Source organism: Argiope bruennichi, chromosome 5 (assembly GCF_947563725.1).
Source record: "Argiope bruennichi chromosome 5, qqArgBrue1.1, whole genome shotgun sequence".
Classification (NCBI taxonomy): domain Eukaryota; kingdom Metazoa; phylum Arthropoda; class Arachnida; order Araneae; family Araneidae; genus Argiope; species Argiope bruennichi.
The window spans coordinates 76,632,346-76,653,607 of NC_079155.1; the positions used below are offsets into that span (position 1 = coordinate 76,632,346).

General features: G+C 28.2%; 2 protein-coding genes across 2 annotated transcripts; both read right to left on the reverse strand.

Annotated features, from left to right (window-relative positions):
* Positions 1-3,709: 3,709 nt before the first annotated feature.
* Positions 3,710-9,215, reverse strand: LOC129969512 (U8-theraphotoxin-Hhn1c 3-like). Its single transcript, XM_056084117.1, has 4 exons — positions 9,115-9,215; positions 6,435-6,534; positions 4,478-4,596; positions 3,710-3,934 (listed from the first exon to the last, which is right to left on the reverse strand). The coding sequence occupies exons 1-4, from the start codon at positions 9,169-9,171 to the stop codon at positions 3,794-3,796; spliced, it is 417 nt and encodes a 138-aa protein (XP_055940092.1). The 5' UTR covers positions 9,172-9,215; the 3' UTR covers positions 3,710-3,793.
* A 5,228-nt stretch (positions 9,216-14,443) lies between these two features.
* On the reverse strand, positions 14,444-20,817 carry LOC129969571 (venom protein 164-like). Its single transcript, XM_056084202.1, has 4 exons — positions 20,690-20,817; positions 18,846-18,948; positions 16,137-16,255; positions 14,444-14,698 (listed from the first exon to the last, which is right to left on the reverse strand). The coding sequence occupies exons 1-4, from the start codon at positions 20,744-20,746 to the stop codon at positions 14,558-14,560; spliced, it is 420 nt and encodes a 139-aa protein (XP_055940177.1). The 5' UTR covers positions 20,747-20,817; the 3' UTR covers positions 14,444-14,557.
* Positions 20,818-21,262: the final 445 nt, after the last annotated feature.

The following is a 21,262-nucleotide window of genomic DNA, read 5'->3' on the forward strand; positions in this document are numbered from 1 at the left end:
TAAATGCTTGATAGTTAAAAATAGATGTGAGAAAGATCTGATATTTAAAAAGAGAAAAGTATTAATAAAAACTAATATACTTAGCATCGCTCAGAATAGAATTTTTATGCTTTTTAACTAATGAGAAACTTACCATTTATTTACTTTTCACAAAAACTTTTAAAAGTTTGCTTAGATTAAACAACTGTTAGGCATTCTTAAATTTTTTCAGTTTTTGAGTAAAATTTGAAGTATATATAAAATAATAAAAATTTAGGGAAAAGATTGAAGATATAACATCAAATCAGTTGTTGAAAACTATGTATTGAAATATCGTATGCAAAAAAACAAAATATATTATCTATCGACCGAATCCAAATATGTTCATAAACAAACACTCACAAAACAATTTATTTTCAATAAAAAAAAATTATCTATACATATAAAATTGAATATCTGCTTGTTAGTTTGTTTATTTGTGAAAGAAATGCAAAAAGTCAATGATTAAAAATGAAAAGCTCAAGGAAAATGCTTATTAATACATTTTAAGAAGTATGACTTTAAAATTGGTGTGTTAAATATATAGTAACGTAATAAAAGCTGAAAAATTTACTAAAGAAAACGAAATTTTATTCGATGAACTCAAGCTAAAAAGAAAATATATATTGTGACAAACCTGTAATGTTGCTTCCCAGCACGGTTAGTTCTATCACCGGAAAGACCGATTTACAATCATCTGTATTGGATGCTGCTCGGGTGCCGAGCCAGTAATCCCAGAGCTTGGCGACAAAATAGATAATGCTGCAAACTTCGAGAATTTTAAAGATTCGTTGAGTAGTAACTGAGATACGCCTGATTGGCCCAGAAGGTTCTCGGCACCACCCGGGAACTATTAAAGGACGGCAATCTCAAGCTGCAGTGAATTGAAGCGTAGTTGGAGGCGTAGACAAGTAGCAAGTCTTCGAGAGGATAGCGAAGTGCCGGCGTTGTGTGGAGCTGAAGCTGTTCCTGAACTGCTGTGTACTGAGTCTTGTTGTCTATTGGGAAAGCAGCGTCGTGTCGTTCGTGGAGTAGCCAGTTGTGTGGTAGTAAGTCGGCAGTTGGATACAGCTAAAGCGAGGATACAGTGCTAAGAATTTCAGCCGTTTGGAGAGACCGTAGAGCGAGGCTCCGAGGATCCTCTCTCCTGCTGAATTCTGTCTGGCCGCTTTGTGTGCTGTGGTCGTTGTTACTGCCGAATTACTACTTGTGGGCTACTGTCTGTTGTAGTGTGCTGCTGTGTGTTTGTATCGGCTGTACATATTTGTCGTCTTTATATTAGTGTCTTCGTGTTAAATAAACGTCGTTGTTGTTTGCTACTGAAACCTACTGATTATTTACAAACCATACACCCACTACAAGCGAACCCGGTATTTACGGGTTCGCTTGTAGTGGGATTCGTAACAATTTATATATGATAAGGTTCGGATGCATGTGATTATAAAAGTGAAGTGCCAACATATCGGATAATATTACGCCAATCAGTTAAAGAAATTACAAAAATTAATAAAAAAAATAGTATTTAATGGTAAATTACAGCACTTGTATATTAAACTTTTTACTTTTACTCTATGTATTAAAACTAAAAATAACCAGCAAAGGTTGTTTCCCCAAAAGTTTCCCGCATTCTCTGTAATAAACTTGTCATGCCGGAGAATGCCTTGTGATACAATAGTTGCGAAATATTTTTTGGCGTGAATTAAGCATTTTTACTGAATCAATCGTGTCATCCTTGGCGATTGATCCCTGGCATGCCGTTATTTGTATCCGAAAATGGAATTTGAGCTTTATACATTTTTCTCAATCAATTAAATCAAAGATTTGACATAAAACTGCTGTTGTATTCACAAAATCCTTTACCAAATCTGATACATTTTAAGTCATTATGTTTTTGAATTATTACTCTTACAGGTTCCTGAAATTACAGACCGAGAAACAGTCAACCAATTGTTTGATCCAACTCAAATGTGATAGGCGTCTACACTATAGATGCTAAATCCGTGTACCGAATTTTATCCATCTAGCTCTCTTTGTTTTGTAGTTATCGTGTAATCAGACGGACAGACTGACTTCCTTTGAATAGATTTTGCTCGAAATTTGATAGAAATCTGCAAATTTTAAGAGTTCTAAAGTTGTGTAAGGGTTATATACCAAATTTCAGCCGTCTAGATGAAAGCATCTTTGAGTTATCTTTGCCAAAGGCAAGCGGACGTTTTCCAAAAATGTGTTTTTCGAATACAGGGAGGTCTAAGACGTGGAGATTCTTCAAAATCTAAAGTACGTTGTTTTTTTTTTAATGTTTGCTATACTGTATCTATACTACGTATTAGAGAAAGTAAAAAGAAAAGGATTTGCAACATTTTAAATTCTGAATTAAACAACGAATTTTATTTTCTATCTCCATTATTTTATTTGGTAGGTATTTACGTTGTGACATAATCACTCAAATTCTTAAATAGGGTATGGTACTTTTGCCCAGGCCACTCAAATTTATTAATGTAGCCCGTTTTTTGCTTTATTTTATATAGATATGCTAAAGGGTTTTTATTCAACCCTATTATTCTACTTCGATTTATGATTCTAATTCATGATTCTTTTAATGTGTATATAGCGTTAGATTAATAAAGATATTATAATTTTAAGAAACGGAAGGCCATTCCAACATCTTGTTCTAAATATTGTAGCTTGGTAATGTTGTTTGAAAAATTTTGAAAAAAAAAATTTCTTAGTGTGAACCTACTACCCAAAAATGAATTATATGCCCAAATTTGATAGCTCTAGATTCAATAATATTCCCTACTAAGTGTTTTGAATGATTTTTTTTTTTTTTTTTTTTTTTTTCCCTCCATTATGCCTGCTGCAACAAAATTTACAGATAGTATGCTAACTTACAAACATTATCATGCTTTAAGAAAGCTGAATGACAAGTGGTTTTAGTTACTTAGCAATAATAAGTAATGCTTGTTTAGTAATTTTTGGTTGATCGAATTCTGTGTCTTAGATACTGGACGGTATTATTGTTAAAAAATGAATGCCATTATAATTTTAGCGTTTTATTATTTGGATAATACCAGATTAAAGTTTCAAATTCTATAAAAAATATCATTTTTTAGTTTAAGTAAATGAGATTACTAATTAATCCCACTTAATAATGGGGATCAAGTAATTGGATAACTTACAATTTCAACTATGTAAATAGGAAAAAATAAAGGAGCGAGAATGAAAAAAAAAATTATTAAAAATATAAGTTTGCGATTACCTTTTTTTCTTTGCCTTATAAGAAACAATACGTTGCATGATGACGCTTTTTTCCGAATTAAGCATTTGCGTAAAATCTGAATCAATGCCGTAATCCAACGTAAGAGAATGAACTAGAACAGCATGAACACTGTACCGTATAGTGTAATATTTGTCTTTTAGATAACATTCATAGTAATGCTTATATATGACTATGAAGTCATATTATATAGTCTAAAATTTTAAATTTTTTTAAGAACCTGAATATTCCTTGGTATTTTTATATGGAAGTAACAGGCAAACGGAATAACGATGGTAATATTTAAGAAATTTATTTTCTACGAAAATATTTAAAGATCTAGTAGAAATGATGAATCTAAATTAATGTAATGTTTGGTACTGAAATGTACTACTTCAATCCCATAAATACTAGTACGAAACAATTATAGTGCAAACTTATTTTTAATGATAGCTTTAAACAAGTACAAATTTTTTTTAATATATTCTTCTGATAAATGAACATTGCTGGCTTTTGCTGTTATTTACGACTTCGTGCATAGGCATATGCATTTCCACTTGTAATGGAGTTATACATATATCTGTATTGATTTTGCTGTCTCAGAAGTATTCGATCTTCAGTCACATTACGACATGTTGGATTTCCATAAGCTGTAAATCCCTGGAAAAAAAAAAAGAAGAAAATGATTCAGTGAATGTCATTACAGCAAAGGTATTTTCGCCTTGCCTAGGCATTCAGGGTTTGATTGAATGGCTAATGCAATGGGGGGGGGAATTGGAGGACGAGCGTTCCGTCATTGGAATAGAAGTAATTCGACCCCACAATATAGTAAACACACTAGCGAAAAAGGAATCTGAATATTCTATTTGCAGCATCTCATTCACGTTGATTATTAGATAGAGTAAGGGCCATATCCGTAAATTCCTGAAGTTAATTTATTATTGAAATTTGATTGAACAGATACAAGATATTGTTTATATAATACATTTTTGAAAGTGGACAACATGAATAATGTTGTGGTACTATAAAAGCTAAAGTTAATTTTTAAGCAGTTTTTTTTTTCCACTATTGCGTCTTTAGCGAATAATATCGATCCGTTTCCTGATATTAATGTATTTAATATATTGTTTATAAAAAAGTTGTTCTTCTGCAATAATTAGGAAATTTGTATCTTGAATTTGGAAAGAATTATTGATAACTTACCATTCTGCCATCACCATGTTCGAACTTCAGACACATCAATCCGGGTTTACAGGGGCATGTGATGTCGTATTTCCCATCATACAAAATTTCATCTAACCCTCCGTCTAAACATAGTTCGTCTGTAATAAAGGGAGAAAGAGAATAAGCGATCTTAATGTTTATATACATATTATGCTGCGCCAAATAAATATCAGCGACCCTTAAATTTCCGAACCAGCATCAAGACAGGCATTTTCGTTTTGCGTCTATATTGTCAAACTTGTTTCAATCACTAGTCCAGGGCGCAGTTTAGCCAAGGTTGGCTCTCGCGTCACTAAAACTCATAACCAACTAACCACTAGTCCAGACGGGACAATTGTGCAAATTATGTCTTTTGATTATTCACTCCAGATTTTTCGAATTGTGTTGTCAGTATTTACAACTGCTTCCCAGTCCAGACGTCACAAATGGTAATTTTTTACTTTTCCCGGTTTTGCAGTGCCTTGTATCGTATTCTAAGGTCTGGATTACTGTAAAAAGTTTCTTTAAAAGCTTATCTTAACAATAATTTTAAAAAGTCTTTTTACCAAATGATACCGAAGAATATTCTTGTGTTTCAACAATGGGGATTGAAACTTCGCGATATAATGATGCTGGCACTAATAGCAAGTACTCGTTATAAACTTTCTCTTAAAGTAAATTTGGTTTTATTATTTATACAATTCGTTCCGACTTCATATTTTTACCTAAGCTATTGTTACAGATAACCTTATTTAATTTTATCTATATTTGGCTTACTTAGATTGGATTTAGATTAGCTTTGTTTAGCCATTGATGGTTATTTTGGAAAACTCACATATTATATATCAGGTATAAGCATTAATTCAAATATTCAGTATTTTACTACAGGTCCTTCGCAACTTAGAATCAATATCCGTTCCGACTGACGTAGTGACTATTTAGATGCATATTTTTTACGATATAATTTTGATTCAAATAAATAACAAATTCATTCATTTCGATAATATTCTTCATTTAAACGAATTATAAAAGTTGTGCATAAAATTCAGAATTTCAATCTGTGAACTTAAAATTATTGTACATAATGTAAGAAATGCTTGATTTATAATCTAGTGTACTCAGTAAAAGCAAGAATACAACCTGAAATTATGTTTTATTTTGAGATTTTTTTGTAGCTATACATGCGGACGATTATACGTTGCAGGGAAAATGTTATTGCCAAAAACATTTTATTATTTCTTTTTAATACACAAATTCTTAATCTTTTAAATCTGATACTCGACTTATCACGCCAGTTATAAGTTTCTTCTCTTTCAAAGTATTAAATTCAAATATTTTAATTAATCTAAAATCTCTTAATTAATTATAAAAATTAATTAAGGGATTTTCATTAATTTTATAATTAATAGAATTAATATGCAATATGCTTCATTTCTATAGAAGAATATTTCATTGTCATATCAAAAGAATGCATATTAGAAAGTATTTATTTTTGTATTCCATTATTAGAATATTTTTATATTCATTTCAATAATTATATTTTTCTAGTTTTTTTAAAAACTTCTCTAATCTCTCTATTTTGATATTTCACATTTTCTTAAAGCCTTTGTGAATCAGTGATCTAATACAATACGTCATTAAAAAGGTCATAACAGATACGATACAAATTATGGAAGAAAGTGTTTTAAAAAAATGGAAAAACTTTTAAAAATTTATGTTATGTAAAATACAAGAATCAACCATATATTCTATAATAGATGTATCTTAAAATCACTTGCAGTCATTAAAATCTAAAAATCAGTTAAATGATTTAATTTCTATGTTAATGGATGAAGGTTATTTTTAGAAACATAAGAAAGAATTATGGCTATTCATTCAATTTTATTGCAGTTTTTAATATAATTTGTATAAATAAACATGAATCATAGCAGTCTTTAGTTATGGGTGATTAACTCACATTTCTGACGATAGGGCACACAGTTGAATTCACCTTCTACAAAAGCCTTCTTCGCACAGCAATGAGTGTTTGGACAATCTGCCTGCGAGTTGCAGGCCGACTATAAAAATAAAGAGAATTATTAAAACAATATAAAAATGAATTAAACAAGCAGCATTTCACTTAAACTTTCAAGTATAGTTGAATCTCTTTAATTTTCGAATCGAGAGAGTCGTCGTATTTCATTCTCTCTGATAGGTCATTTTGCTCCGGTCTCACACAAATATATTTTTACACATTTGTAAAATTTAAAAAATCATATATTTTATAGTGATAATATATAAATAATATAGTGAAAAAATAATAAATTTTTATAATGATATCAATTTCACTGCCGTAGTGTTTTCCTTTCATTTTTTTTTTTTTTCTTTACCAATTTTTCAAAGTTAATTTAAACATAATCTTGATAAATTCCATTTTTGTTCTTTTTTTCTTTCGAAATGTTGAACATGTTTTATTGTTTAATCATACATATCTAGGCAGTTGAAATTTGGTATATGGTCTTTTCACCAAATTGACAGACTCCTTTCAGATTTTGTGTAAAATTTGTTCAGAGGAAGTCCGGCTGTTCGTATATAAATTAACACAACTACAAAATGAAGATAGCTAGAACGATAAGATTCCTTACGCAGATTTAACATCAATTTTAAAGCCATAATTTTTAAAATATGTTAATAAGCATTTTCTTTTGGCTTTTCACGTTTTAATCATTAATTTTGGTATTTCTTTAACAAATAAACAAACTAACAAGCAGATATTCAATTTTATATTTATAGATAATTTTTTGATTGAAAATAAAAGAAATTTGTGAGTGTTTTTGTGGACATATTCGGATTGGGTCGATTGCTAATATATTTTTGTTTTTTGCATACGATATTTTTATACATAGTTTTCAATAACTGATTTAATGTTATATCTTCAATCTTTTCTCTAAATTTTTATTATTTTACATATACTTCAAATTTTACTCTAGAATGAAGAAACTTAAGAATGACTTTAACAGTCGTTTAATCTAAGAAAGCTTTTGAAAGTTTTTGTGAAATGTAAATATATGGTTAGTAAAAGCGTAAAAATTCTATTCTGAGCAAAGCTAAATATATTAGATTTTGTTAATACTTTTCTTAATAACTTACTTACATATCGGATCTTTCTCACATCGGTTTTTAACTGTCAAGCATTTGATCTCAATTAACGAACACACTTTTTAAAATGTTTTAACTTAAGTTATCTAAACAGTAAATGAACAGCACAACTTTTTTGTAAATAATGTGCCTAAATTCTTCAAAAAAATCGTTTGAAGATTTTTAATCGCTCTCATTTAACATTTATAATTCTTTATTTGTATGAAATGAAATTTATGCTTCGAACGGAAAATATAGCCGCGATGTTTCTAATAATGAATAAGAGGTATCTATTTTTACATTTAATTATCTCTATCTCTACTACTAATAAAAAGGAATGTGCCTGCTTGTTGGAGCTCTACAGACCGTTTGATCTAGAGTTATAAAATGTGGCACATGCAAAGCTTGGAAGATAAAAATGTGTACTTCGGAGCGATTTTTTTTTTTTTTTTTTTTTTTTTGAAATTTTAATTAGTTAAAAGTTGACCTGAATTCGATCGTTTTCCAGTAATAATTTACGAAAATATTTTTGGACAAATATGCAATAACAGAATTTAAAAAATTATCTTTTTAATATTACCGATTTAATAGTTGAGCGAATATTTTTCCTGATTGTTAACAATTTTATAGAAAAAAATTTGCCAATTTTCCAACGGTACTACATTGTTGTCCTAGAATTCAAATCATTTTTATTGTTTCATCAAATATTTAATCGCGTGATTTTCTTTCACCTTTAAAATTTTAAGAAGGAGGGATTTTGTTTAATATCTGTATTGTTTACAAGATAAATAAAAAATTGAAAGTTTACGATATCGCGAAATTTAGAAAATAGACGAATCAAATATTTATGTTCTCAATAGTGCTCTGATGTTATGGGATTCTCCCCATTAGAAAAGTTCATTATACAATAAATAGATACTAAGTAAGATATTTAAAACAACATGGTTTTAATGCCAAACAAGTTGTCGGAATTATATTTGAATGATTTAACTGAAATCAAATATAAGCAATATTCCCAGCAAACCAGCTGATCGCCTGAGTGATTAGTATATAATAATTATGCAAAATAAACATTTTGAATTTTGATTAATATTATTATGAACTACTGATAATGAAAGAAAAAATATAAAAGTAAATTTTAATGAAAAACTTGTAAATTTTTCGAATTTTTTTACACTAGCATGCTATAATATACTAAGAAATGTTCTCTTTAAAAGACAAATTCTTGAGAAAAAATGTTTTAATAAAAACAAAAGTTTGGTCCATAAAACTCCATAAAAAGTCCAAACATGCCTGGGAGATTTCGTTAAATATATGAAGTATTCATATAAGTATGAATATATTTTTTTAACTCATTGGGGAAGAAAAACTATATTTTTTACTTATTTCTATTTTATTTTTTAATGTGCTCAAAAACCCGAATTTCATAAAATTATAAATCTTAAATATAAATTTCGAAATTAATAACTTGCTTATATGATTTCTCTATTTCCAAAATTTTAATTGAACTCTGAACTTACCACGTATCCAATAACGAACAGCAACAATAAAAATCCTAGCACCATTTTTGTTGACATTTTTTAACAAGAAAAATTCTCTCAAAAAAAAAAATTTTTACTGTATTCTGCTACTCCAGTCAGGTCCTTTTATACTTGCCAACTGGGGAAAAAAATCGCGCAATTTCTTGTTTATGTACATATTTTTTATGAGTGTCTACAAAAGAATAAAATTTCAAATTTTGTTGGAAAAAACATCATAAATTCCTTAAAAATCTTCATAAATAATGCAATATATGAGTTGGACAACATAGATGCAAGACTTGAATTATTATTAAAATTAAATTTGCTGTTGTCAATCGTGACATCAGGTAGATAAGTCGTTGGGGTTTAAAGTACTCAAATGTAAAAAAGTTTCTTTTGGTGCAACAATATTTTGAATCATTCTCTTCTTCTAGAATTTGATTTAATAATGAAGTTAAGGAGTCATTTGTTATGAGAAATGAAGAGGCCGACTACCATTGTTTTTTACCGCTTCGCACGTATTGTGCGAGGTTCCATTGAAATATACCTATTTCGCATGCAATAAGTAGCCTTTCATTCTGAGCAGTTATTTGTTGTGGGCAGTGTTTCACAGCACATGTGTTTTCAATATGCGAAAGAAATGTTTATTTCCTGTCCTGTCATTTAATAGAAAATGATGTTATTTGAAATATTTAATTGTACATTTTGTACTTCTTCTTCATTGAATAGTTTATTTATTTATTAAAAAAATTGTATTTTGGAAATTGCAATTCCAATGTTGATGGCCCAAAATATTTATATGCCTTAAATTTTCGAATGCTAATAAAGCGTTGAAAGCAACTCATTATTTCTAAATAAATAAGAAAGAAAAATAAATTAATCAATAATAAATTGAAGTATGGTACATATGATTGCTATTTCTTATGCACATGATTATGCATATTGTAAAATTTGGAAAAACAGTATTAACTGTCTCAGTGTTGTTTTAGATTACTCAAACAGGAAAAGAGATGTAAAAAAATATTTACATTAATTATTATTTACAATTTTAATTATTATTTTTATTTTGTTATATATGGGGGTTTTCTATATTGACCAATACTGGATTCCAAAATGGTACAATATAGGTTTTTCAGCCTTTACCAAGTTAGTTTCCAATGCTAAACATATTCTCAGAATTCATTCTAGTTATTTATTAGAGTACGGAGAAAAAAATATTAAAATGTTTTAACCTAAATTTGTAATATTTCTGTTTTTCGCGTACCTTGAGATTCAAAATCGTGACCCTTCAGTTTGTTAAGAGTATCTTATCCTTTGGGCAATCTAGATCTTAAACTATGATTTCTAATTAAAGTAATTGCTTCTTTGATAGGATGGGAATGCTATGCACGTAGATTAAATCGAATTAGGAAAGTGATTTAAAGCTTTCTTTAATGATTTAAAGAAAGCGATTTTACTAGTAAATAAAATTTACTTTGATATTAAACTATGAAAGTAGATCAGGTCAGAATAAAGCTCCCTGAAGAGCTTTTGGTAATATAGCTCTGGTTTCGTGTTTCCTTTTCCTCCAACTTTCAAAATTATATATATTTTAGCTTTAATTTATCTCTACAAAATTTTAAGTAGTAAATCTTGACAAATTAAAATAAATTACTTAATTGCTGGTAGTTAACATAGTGGTGATATCAATGTCTTGATTAAAAAAAAAAAAAAACATTTTTTTTTTTTGTAATTGAAAAAAAAAGTATATTAAAATTTAAAATATAAACAAAATAGCAAATATATATATATATATATCGTATCACGGTGTTTGTGTTCATACTCCTCCGAAACGGCTCGACCGATTTTTATGAAATTTGTTTATGTGTATTTAGTAGGTATGAGAATAGGTTGTAAAATATATTTCATAACGCTAGGTAATTAGGGTGTCCCTATCCAGAATTTTTTAAAAAAAATTTTGTATTTTTATTTGGCATTAAAAAAATACCTGCAACCCCAAATTTTCATCCTCCTGCCCCCACCCCACCCCCATTTTTTAATCGCGATTTTAGTATTTTTTTATGAACTATATCCAAATAATTAACCCGTTGTTAATAAAGCTCAATGTGTTTGTGTGTCTGTGTTGGCGCTCTACCGACCATACCGTTTTACCTACAGCTGCCAAATTTGGCATGTTTATTTCTTGGAGACCAAATATGTGCACCTCAGAGTAATTTTAAAAAAAATTTTATTCTAATTTTAATTAATTAAAAATCAATCAAAATTTCGGTGTTTTTCCGCTATAAGTTCGGAAAATATTACAGCACAAAATTGATTTTTGCATCAAGTTAAAGTTCAAAAAATCATCATTTTAATGATACCAATGCTTTAACCTATAAATTAATTTCTTATTTTTAACGAATTTTGAAAGATATATTTTAACCATATTTTTCAACTCTATATTTTGCACAAAATAAAAATAAAATTTAACTTGCACGAGCACGTTACGCGTGCATAGGAAAAATTATCTAATTATTAGCTTTTATCAACATTTTGCTATCATATTGACAAAAGCTTAAATTTAAAAAAATAAATAAATTGTTATTACAAATTAAACATACAAAAATGTAATTTACAGCATGTGTCTGCATGGAATGAAATGGGATATTTTATAAAAAGTAAGTGCAAAGTAAAGATTTCTATGATCTTTTACAATACCTACATTATGAATTCCATAAATCAGTTTTACTTAAGGTAAACATGATTTAATATATATCCTTTCAATTCAATGCCCAACGGCTAATTTGTAAACCTTTCATAATATAATTGCATGTAGTAAAATTGTCTATATGAAGTAAACAATTATATTTTATATAACTTGAATCTATAAATACTCTAATAATGACGAATATTTATCTAGATCCACTGCTCTGTGATCCTCAAAAATATTTAACAAAATATTCTTTAGATACAAATATTTAAAATAAAAACAGTTGCTTTCCAATCAACTAAATTAGTCTCTAAAACTGACTTATTTATGAATATTTAAATATCACTATTTAATAAAAATAGGTGATTTTACACCACTTCATCGACCGTCTCAAAGATGATATCTCAATCAGCTCCCAGGGTTTCTCAAGACTTATTGGCCTAGGATTATGAAAATTTTGATTGTTCTATTCAAAACTTCATAAATCGATCATATCTGACAGCAAAAGATGGATCATCTACTTATTTAAAAGTTGCAGTGTCAAGAATATTTCGAGAATATGATCCCTTAGGACCAAAGAACTGTATAAAATTTCGATTTCATAACTTTTAAAAGTATATTTATAGACAAAAACAAAATTAAAAATATATATTTAAATCCTTTTGAAAATAATACTAAAAGCTGAATTTTATGATGAATCTTTGTAGAATAATTCTTAAGATACTACATAAATTATGAAAATTATTTTTTAGTGCACGTATGACTTAAATACTGAACGATTTTGTTTTCAGTACTCATATTTTTTTAAAAAATTCGTGGTTTCAGTAAAAAATGTTTTTTATATTGATTGCAGTTTAATCATTGCCACTTTAATTTTACGGGCGCTGATTGAAAATTAGAGAGAGAGAGAGTACATTATGGCTCAAGGTCGTTTTAAAAGTATGAGTGAATTATATAACTATCAAAATTTGAAGCTTAAAATATTTTGATGAAGAAGCAATTGAAAACACAAAATATTTATATGTAAATTGAAATTTTAAGGAGCATTAAGATCGGTGAACCGGCTGGTCGCCAAAGACGGCTAGTATATATATAATTATAATATTAATAATACAGTTTAAATACTACTTAAAGGACAGGAATTCAAAGTTATTGGGTTCCTAAGTGGCTGCGTACTTGCCTATTTAATAATTCGGCTCTGAAGTTGATTTCAAAACTAATTGCTTTTAAATATATAGGGAATGAAAAAAATTATTAATTTCCCGAAACTTATAGTTTGTTAATGAAAATTAAAACTTTAATATTAGAAAAAGTGAAAGCGAATTTCACTGTAAAATAATGATTGCTCACTGAAGTTCTTGATAGTATTCTTAAATATAAAAATTTTGACATGTTCAACTTATAATAAAAATTGGATAAAAAAAATTACAAAAGCAAAAGCTTTTATACCTGTGCGTAATTTATTATTATTATTATTATTTTACTTTATTGATTTCCTTTATTTATTTTTGCTTACATTTTCTAACATTAATTTGTTTTACTTTTACCAAATGAAGGGCGAGCTAGGACACTTTATTGAAAATCGGAACGATTGTCAAATCAGTACAAAGAATTGAGAAATCAACAAATTTTCAAAATTAACATTTCAAAAAGTGCATCCGGGTTGTCCTATCACTTCAGGTAAAGCACGTAAAACTGAATAATAAATTGTTATACGGTGTTTTTTAATGCATAATTTACTGTAATGTCATCACAACGTTGATTAATGTAGAATTTACAATATGGTTTTCACAATATTTTTCAACGTTGTTCAATGTAGATTTTGAAATATTATTTTCCCTATATTATTCAATATTCGACTTTTAATGAAAAATTGCTCCAGTTATATTTTTGGAATAGAATCTCAAATTAAATGAATTGTTAAACTATAACGAATCTTTTTTGTGCCAGATATTTACTGTATCAGTGCATCGGTATATGTTCTCGCTATTCATAATAATATTCAACATTTCCAAAATATTGAATAATATTTAAATACTACTGGAAAATTCCACTATTCTATTTTTCAGTTACAGTTAACATTTCGACTCTAATTTTAAAACTTAATTACTTCATGAAGGAAAATGATTTTTAATAGGAAAATATCGATACTCCAAAATTTAGAATTTGTAACATAATTTATTAAAGCTTTAACTTGGAATTAGCAATAAATTTCTAAAAATTTTCAAACGGGTTTTTAGAAATCTTTCGGTACATTGAGCTATGTATTTATGAAGATTATTACTGTTATATTTTATCATTCAAATGGAGTTTGCCAATCGTGAAAGGGTATTGAATATTCAGACAATACAAAAATAAATCCATTTTTATAAATTATAAATTACCTTTTGCGTTATTTCCGATCAAAATTGATAGCATTTTCCTTATATTAAACATCTTTTGGAATTAAATTTACCACATTTAGAATTGGATAATATTGGTTCATTATTGGCAAAGCATGATTTAAACTGGTGTTGAAAAGAACGATGGCTATAACCATCTAAACATCGTTCTCAGTATTGAAAAGCAATTCTATAGTCATCGAAAAACGATTTTAATCCCGGGATCAGGATAAGGTTTTTAGATTAAAAATCAAAACAGTTCACAGAGACAGACTTTTATTGGTAATTTTACAAGTACAATTTTAAAAATACTGTTTTAAAGGGGCATGCTGCTGTCACTTGTGAAGTATGTGTGATCAGGATAAGGTACATGTTATTTACGTCGTTGTCCGAAAGAGCTTGCACCTGCATCTGCCTTAGAGTTAGAAAGTTGTCTCTGGAGCACCTTCCGTCTCATTAATATACGGTCTTCAGTCAAGTTGCGACATGTTGGTACACCCTTCGATACAAATCCCTATATAAAAAAGAAAAGAAAAGCACATGCGTGATTTAATGAGTATTATAAAATTTGCAGTGATACTTATTTAGTCCATATAAAGATTTATACAAGGACTATTTGTTATAAAATACTTGAATTTGATTATAAATCAAGGATAGTAATTAAATGTTTAAAAACGCAATTTCTCACACAACTTGGATACTTACATAAGGCTTATAAACTACAATAGAGTTTCTGCCAATTTTATAGTGAATAATATAATCAATTATTAATAGTTGATTTGCTGAATTTATACATAATCAAGATGATCTGAAAGCAATAAGCTCGAAATTGTGGTTGGTATCAGAACATGTAATTACCTTCAGTTGTAACAACGTCTGTGTCTTCTTATAACGTTGAATAAACTGAAAATCGCTATATTACAGACCATTTATAATATACATACATACTTTCTCAGACATTCGTAATTAATTAGCATATAATTCATTATGCAATAATAAATTTCAGAAAAATATGGAATTACGTTTTTTACTTGCTTATACATAAAGTATACAAAAAGAAAATATTGTAATTATCATAAAAATCGAATTCAAAATTTTGATGAATCTCCATGTTTTAGATTTTCCTGAATTATAAAAACACATTTTTGGAATTATGTTAGTCTGCTTGCGAACAAGATAAAGCGAGAGGGATAAAAATTGCACCAAATTTTATCCCTTTAGCTCAAAAATTTCATGGAAATCCAATTCTGAACAACTCTATTCAAAAGAATTTGATATATCTGAGAAGAGGTGAACACGATAATAAGAAAATATAGAGAAATACATAGATAAATTTGGTACACAGAATTAATGTTTAAAGTACAGTTCCATGTTAAATTTTGAACCAAATTGGGCAAATGGTTGATCTTCTGCTAGTTTCTTCGCACATCTTTTTTACTGACCTTCCTTCGTATGCACAAAAAAGTGTCAAGACTTTTGTGAACATATCAAATTTTGAACCAAATTTGTCAAAAAACTGACCATTTCTTGGTCAGTATATTTGCATGAAAGTAAAAGTAATAAGGAATGATTTAGATAAATGAAATTTGGAATGTGATCCAAATTGTTACTGCAATTGTGTCTGTGTATCAAATTTTGGATTTCATTCGGTAGAAAAAAAAAAAAAACCTTTCAAATTACATATTCAATTTCCTTCGCAATACTAAGAAGCCTAGAACACTCATGTATTGAACTCTGAAAATAAAATTCCAAATACAGGTGGTATTAAGACGGGGCGAGTTTACACCTTTATTAAGAAGTATGTGAAAATATTTCGGGGTCTTTCTGTAATGATTTAAGAAAGCAGTTTTATCTCAATTTTAATTGTAATTGGTAGTCTTTTAATGAACTATTCATGTGCCTTTACTACTCTTTATTTATTGTATTTTCCAAATAGACTATCAAATACTTACTCCTTGACCATCGGGATAGGTGAACTTAATGCATTGCAGCCCTTCGTCACAAGGACACGTGATGTCGAACTTCCCATCATACAACACTTCGTCTTCTCCTCCATTCAAGCACAACTCGTCTGCAATGAAAAATATGAATATTTGAGTGCAATAATTAAAGAACGATGAGGGGAAAACTTCAAGTTATAGATGCACAAATCTTATAGAATATTTTTAACATAAAAATATTTATATCTGTATCGATTATATTCATATCTGCTTACTTTCTATAAATTGCGTTTTGCGACTAAGCAAGAATCGTGCAACACGTTCTACAAAACAAATAGATACACTGAGAGGTTTCCAAATTTAGCACATGGTTACTCCTTGAGTAGTAAGTGTTTATTATGAAAGGATTTTTCAAAATTCGAATTAAACACTTAATTAAATAATTAATCAAAATTCCTCAATAATTTTAAACCATATTTTTGTGCAAAAAGCATTTTTGTATTACTTTAAAATTCAAAAAAATAATTGTTACCCAAAATATATATTTGGATTTTATCACTATATTATGAAGCACAAAACACTCACATATGGGACTCTGAAAATGAAAATCTAAACATTCTTGGCGTCTAAGACTTCGATCATGTTCCAAAATTTTACGAGAAAAGATTACACTGTTTTAAAGAATTATTAAGAAAGTTTTGAAGAGACTATTTCGTTTGTTTATTTGAGTTTAAATAGCTCGGAGCTCCACATATCAATATATGAATCTTTCCGAATTGATACAATAATTTAATGGAGCCAACGCAAGTGATGTTCTGGTCATATAAGAGAACATTATTCTTGCGATTGTTGAGACATTTTATCCTTTTTTTTCTTTTTTTTTTCTGCTGCATGTGAAACAGTTGATTCCGTAATTAAATCTGTATTCGAATTGCCATAAATATACTTTCTACTGATATGGAATCTGATAAGTCTTATTTCTCTAATTTACCCTTTTCTTGATCATTTTAATCACTGATAATCGATTTGCAGTATATTAAAAGATTCTTAAAATAAATACCTATACAAAACATGCTTCATTTTATTCTATTTCTTCATGCAATTAAAATTTCACTCTCTATTTTGATATATTTAAAAAGTTTTAAAAATGTTTAAATTAGAAAAAAAATAAATAAGATTTAAATTTCTAATTCGGAACATCGCAGTGTGGTACAATTTAAATTTGATTTATCTATATTATTTTTTTAAAAAAAATTACTTTTAAATATTACAAAGTACGAAAACGTACGCATAAACAAATGCATTTAATATCGTTGTAACACGTGTTTTCATAAATACAATTACTAAACCAATAAAAAGTATTGTTGTAAAGATGCTAATACATATTTTAAAAAATTTATTAAAATTAAAGAAAAACTAGTATGAAAATAAAATTAATATTACTGATAAATTATTTTTTTAAATGTAATATGGTCCAAAGTGAGCTCTGGGTATAATATGCTCCGAAATTATATAAGAAAAAGGCTAAAATGTCAATTAATTTTTAAGTAATTCAAATTTTGAGAAATCCTTTCTTAGTGAAAGCCTACTATCTAAGAAATAACTAGTTACCATATTTGATACTTTAGATCCAACAACCAACACTATGGAGCATTTTGTGCAAATTTTTACCGTACTTGTCACAATTACAGATATATACCAGCTTATAAACATTATCATGGTAAAAAAAAAGCCAATATTCGATATGGTCTAAATCGATTAAAATAATAAGACACTAATAATAGAATACTTTTTACCATCAAAATTGTATTTTATTATTTCAACTGGAAAGCTTAGCCCCAAAAATAGTTTCTCTCGTACTCTCTAATAACAGCCCCTTCCAAGCATAAAGCTGGGATTCTTGAATAAGACCGCGAATGTTTTGCATGGCATTGGCGAATAAGGGTTAAGAAATATTGATCTTTGACTTGAATTTAGTATTTTGATTGAGCCGATCGTGTGAATACGAATTTTTGGGCATTAATTCCTAGCATTTGGTTAATAGCTGAAAGTCGAATTTTAGCTTTAGACGTGTTTTTCCAACCGATTCAAACAAAATTTAAGCTATAATTGTAGTCACAAAACTCCATACCAATTTTTTTATATTTATGTCATTCCGTTTTTAATTTATGCCATTTACATACTTGTGAAAATATAAACTGATAAGCGGTCATTCCTTTGACTGATTTTATTCTGCATTTAATAGATATTTATACTTCAGATGTTAAATCATTGTAACGAATGGAATTCACCTGACTCTGTTCGTTTTGTAGTTAGATAACTTATATTCGAACAGTTGGACAGATAAACTTGCACTTAATGAATTTCGCTACATATTTGAGAGAAATCTACAAATTTAAAGATTCGAAGCCAAATTGCATCCGTCTAGCTCAAAGCGTTTTTGAGTTGTTTCTGTGCTCATTAACAGATGTCAAAAATATGTTTTTCAAATTCAGGATGTATGAAACGAAGAGATTCGTCAAAATCTCGTGTTCGAATTTTTTGACGATTACAAGACTTTCTCTATACATCGCATATGAGAAAGTAAAAAAAGAGTATTTGTTTAAGCAAATACTTCACATGAGAAAAAAAGACTCTATTCGATAAATTTGAAACAGTTCTTATGCTAATGAAACCATTATGCCAGAATGAAAGAATGTACGCACATGACGAGTAACTTACTTTTCTTCCGATTGGGCACGCAATTGAATTCACCTTCCACAAAAGCCTTCTTCGCGCAGCAGTAATGTCTTGGGCAATCTGCTTGCGAGTTGCAACCGCCCATCTATGATAATTAAAAATTGTAAGAAAGAATGCAGCTTTGAAATCTCACATCATAAACAGAATATAAATTAAAATAAAAATAGCCATGTTTCCAAAATGACTTGTTTATCAGATTCAAATGAATTCAAAAATACTAATAAAAAATTTTAGATCTATTGTTAAAATTGCAATTATTTTTTTACAAAACTCTTTAAAATGATTAATGTAATTGCTATTTATATAAGCGTTTCTCTTCAATGCAAGTACTTTACATATTTTTGATTTCATTACAATAAATGAGGTTAATTCATTTTTCTCTGACTCCAGATGTAGTCGCAAGCTTTCATATGCACTTTAAATACAATCACCACACTTAGAATAATAAAAAAATATGGAGCAATGAAACGATTTACAGGTTTTTAATTGATAAACAAATTAAATCTGCGAAATATGAATGGCGGTTTTCCAATTTGACAGACTAGACAGCTACCTAGGGCTGCTGAACTAAAAGAAGCCAATTTCTGGTTTAAAAAAAAAAAAAAAAAAAAACTGTTATAAACCTAGCTATACAATAATTAAATTTGTAAGAAATAAAAATTTTGTGAATTATAAAATGCTACGATTATAGTAAGTGTGTGTACACTGAATTTTTAAAATCTTTAGTTAAGGCATAATTAATTACTTTATATACATATTAAAAAGTAAATAAATATATATTACACATATGTTTTCCCAAAATTATTAAAATAAAAATTATTTGCGTGTTGATTAAATTAAAAATGTGGAACTAAACTAATTAGTCATTAAAAGAGCACCTCATGACGTGCATGACTTAGAGCAGCAAAATGCCTAAATTCAACACTGCTTTGTATAACTGAAACATTTACAGTCCTGTCGAATTATACTTTTTATTTTTTATTTATTTATTTATTTTGGAAAAAATACGAACTGTAATTTTATTGACTTAAACTATTGAGCTAACTGTGCAAAACGAGTGTTTCAGTTAGCACCCGAATATGTTACCAGATAAGGGGGTGAGGTGTAGCCCACAATGGCAATAAATAAAAACTAAGGGAGTGGGGTGGCAATGATGGCAATACATAAATGTTAAAGTGGTGAGGGAGTGACAATATATGAAAAACTATTGACCTGAGAGGAAAATTTTGAGTTCAGGAGTTGCAAGAATTAAAAGATCTATAAAATAAACTATAGAAAGTATTGATAGCTTACTGAAATCAAGGGTAAATTTTTTAAAAAAGTACAAATTTGTAGTAATAATAATAATAATTTCTTTGTTTAACTTGAGCTAAATTTCTGGAACTCCATTTAAGTAGGTATTATATAGAAAAGAATAATTGGTAAAAATTCCAGGTCAATATATACGTTTTTTTATTTAAAAAAAAAAAAAAAAAAAAAACTTCGGCTTTGCTGAAAAAAGCAGGATTCTCGAAAAATTCTCATAAGTACTTTCCAATCAATCAAGAATCAAAATTTGATTAAAATCGATGGATCAGTTGATAATTAAGTTCTAAAAATATTATAATATTGCATTTTCATCAGGTATATGCACCCTATTATACAAAATTTCAAAACTCTAATACATCAAGAAATAAACAAAAGAATAATTACAAAATTTCATTCAAAATTTAAATATATTAAGTTGAATAAAAGCTTCTCGAAATAGGCAGATTTCGGATAAAAATTAAAAATATTTAAATGATAGCTAAATCTGACTATCTTGAAAATATGAAATTTAAACTTACTGCGTATCCAGCTAAGATCACCAAAAGTAAACCTCTGAGTAACATTTTTGTCACCATTTTTTCTCTGTTGGGAATTATTTTAATATAATCCTAAGTAATTCTCTGTTACTCGAATGAGAACCTTTTATACTTATCAAATGTACAGTCGAGTTCTTATTTTTTCCATTCAATATTTCTTCTTCAGATGACATTAAAGAATTAAATTTCTTATTCTTTAGAAAAAAACCTTCATAAATTCCTCCAAATTCTTATAAATATAATAGAAAGTGTCAGATGAAAGACGCAGGTGAAAGGTTTCATGTTAGTTATAACTAAATCAGTAGTTTACAATAGAGTTGCCACTCAGAAAGGTCATAGAGGTTTAAATAAAGCTAACTAAGAAACAGTTTCATTGTTACAACAGAGTTTTACATCCTTCATCTTCTTAAATTTACTATCATAACGAAAAATTTACTATTATAATGAAAGTCGTTTTTCATATAAAAAATGAGTAAATTAAGCATTATTGTTTTTCACTTGTTTCGTAATGCATGAAAAATTGTTCCGCTTCGGTAATATATTTCCTTTCCCTTT

What these genes read in the sequence shown, in the direction of transcription:
- LOC129969571 (XM_056084202.1), bottom strand. Translation starts at nt 20,746, where the DNA reads ATGGTGACAAAAATGTTACTCAGAGGTTTACTTTTGGTGATCTTAGCT. An exon ending in TGATCTTAGCTGGATACGCA is followed by an intron (nt 18,949 to 20,689) that starts GTAAGTTTAAAT and finishes TAATTATCATAG; the next exon opens with ATGGGCGGTTGCAACTCGCA. An exon ending in CGTGCCCAATCGGAAGAAAA is followed by an intron (nt 16,256 to 18,845) that starts GTAAGTTACTCG and finishes TTTTCATTGCAG; the next exon opens with ACGAGTTGTGCTTGAATGGA.
- LOC129969512 (XM_056084117.1), bottom strand. Translation starts at nt 9,171, where the DNA reads ATGTCAACAAAAATGGTGCTAGGATTTTTATTGTTGCTGTTCGTTATT. An exon ending in TGTTCGTTATTGGATACGTG is followed by an intron (nt 6,535 to 9,114) that starts GTAAGTTCAGAG and finishes TTATTTTTATAG; the next exon opens with TCGGCCTGCAACTCGCAGGC. An exon ending in TGTGCCCTATCGTCAGAAAT is followed by an intron (nt 4,597 to 6,434) that starts GTGAGTTAATCA and finishes CCTTTATTACAG; the next exon opens with ACGAACTATGTTTAGACGGA.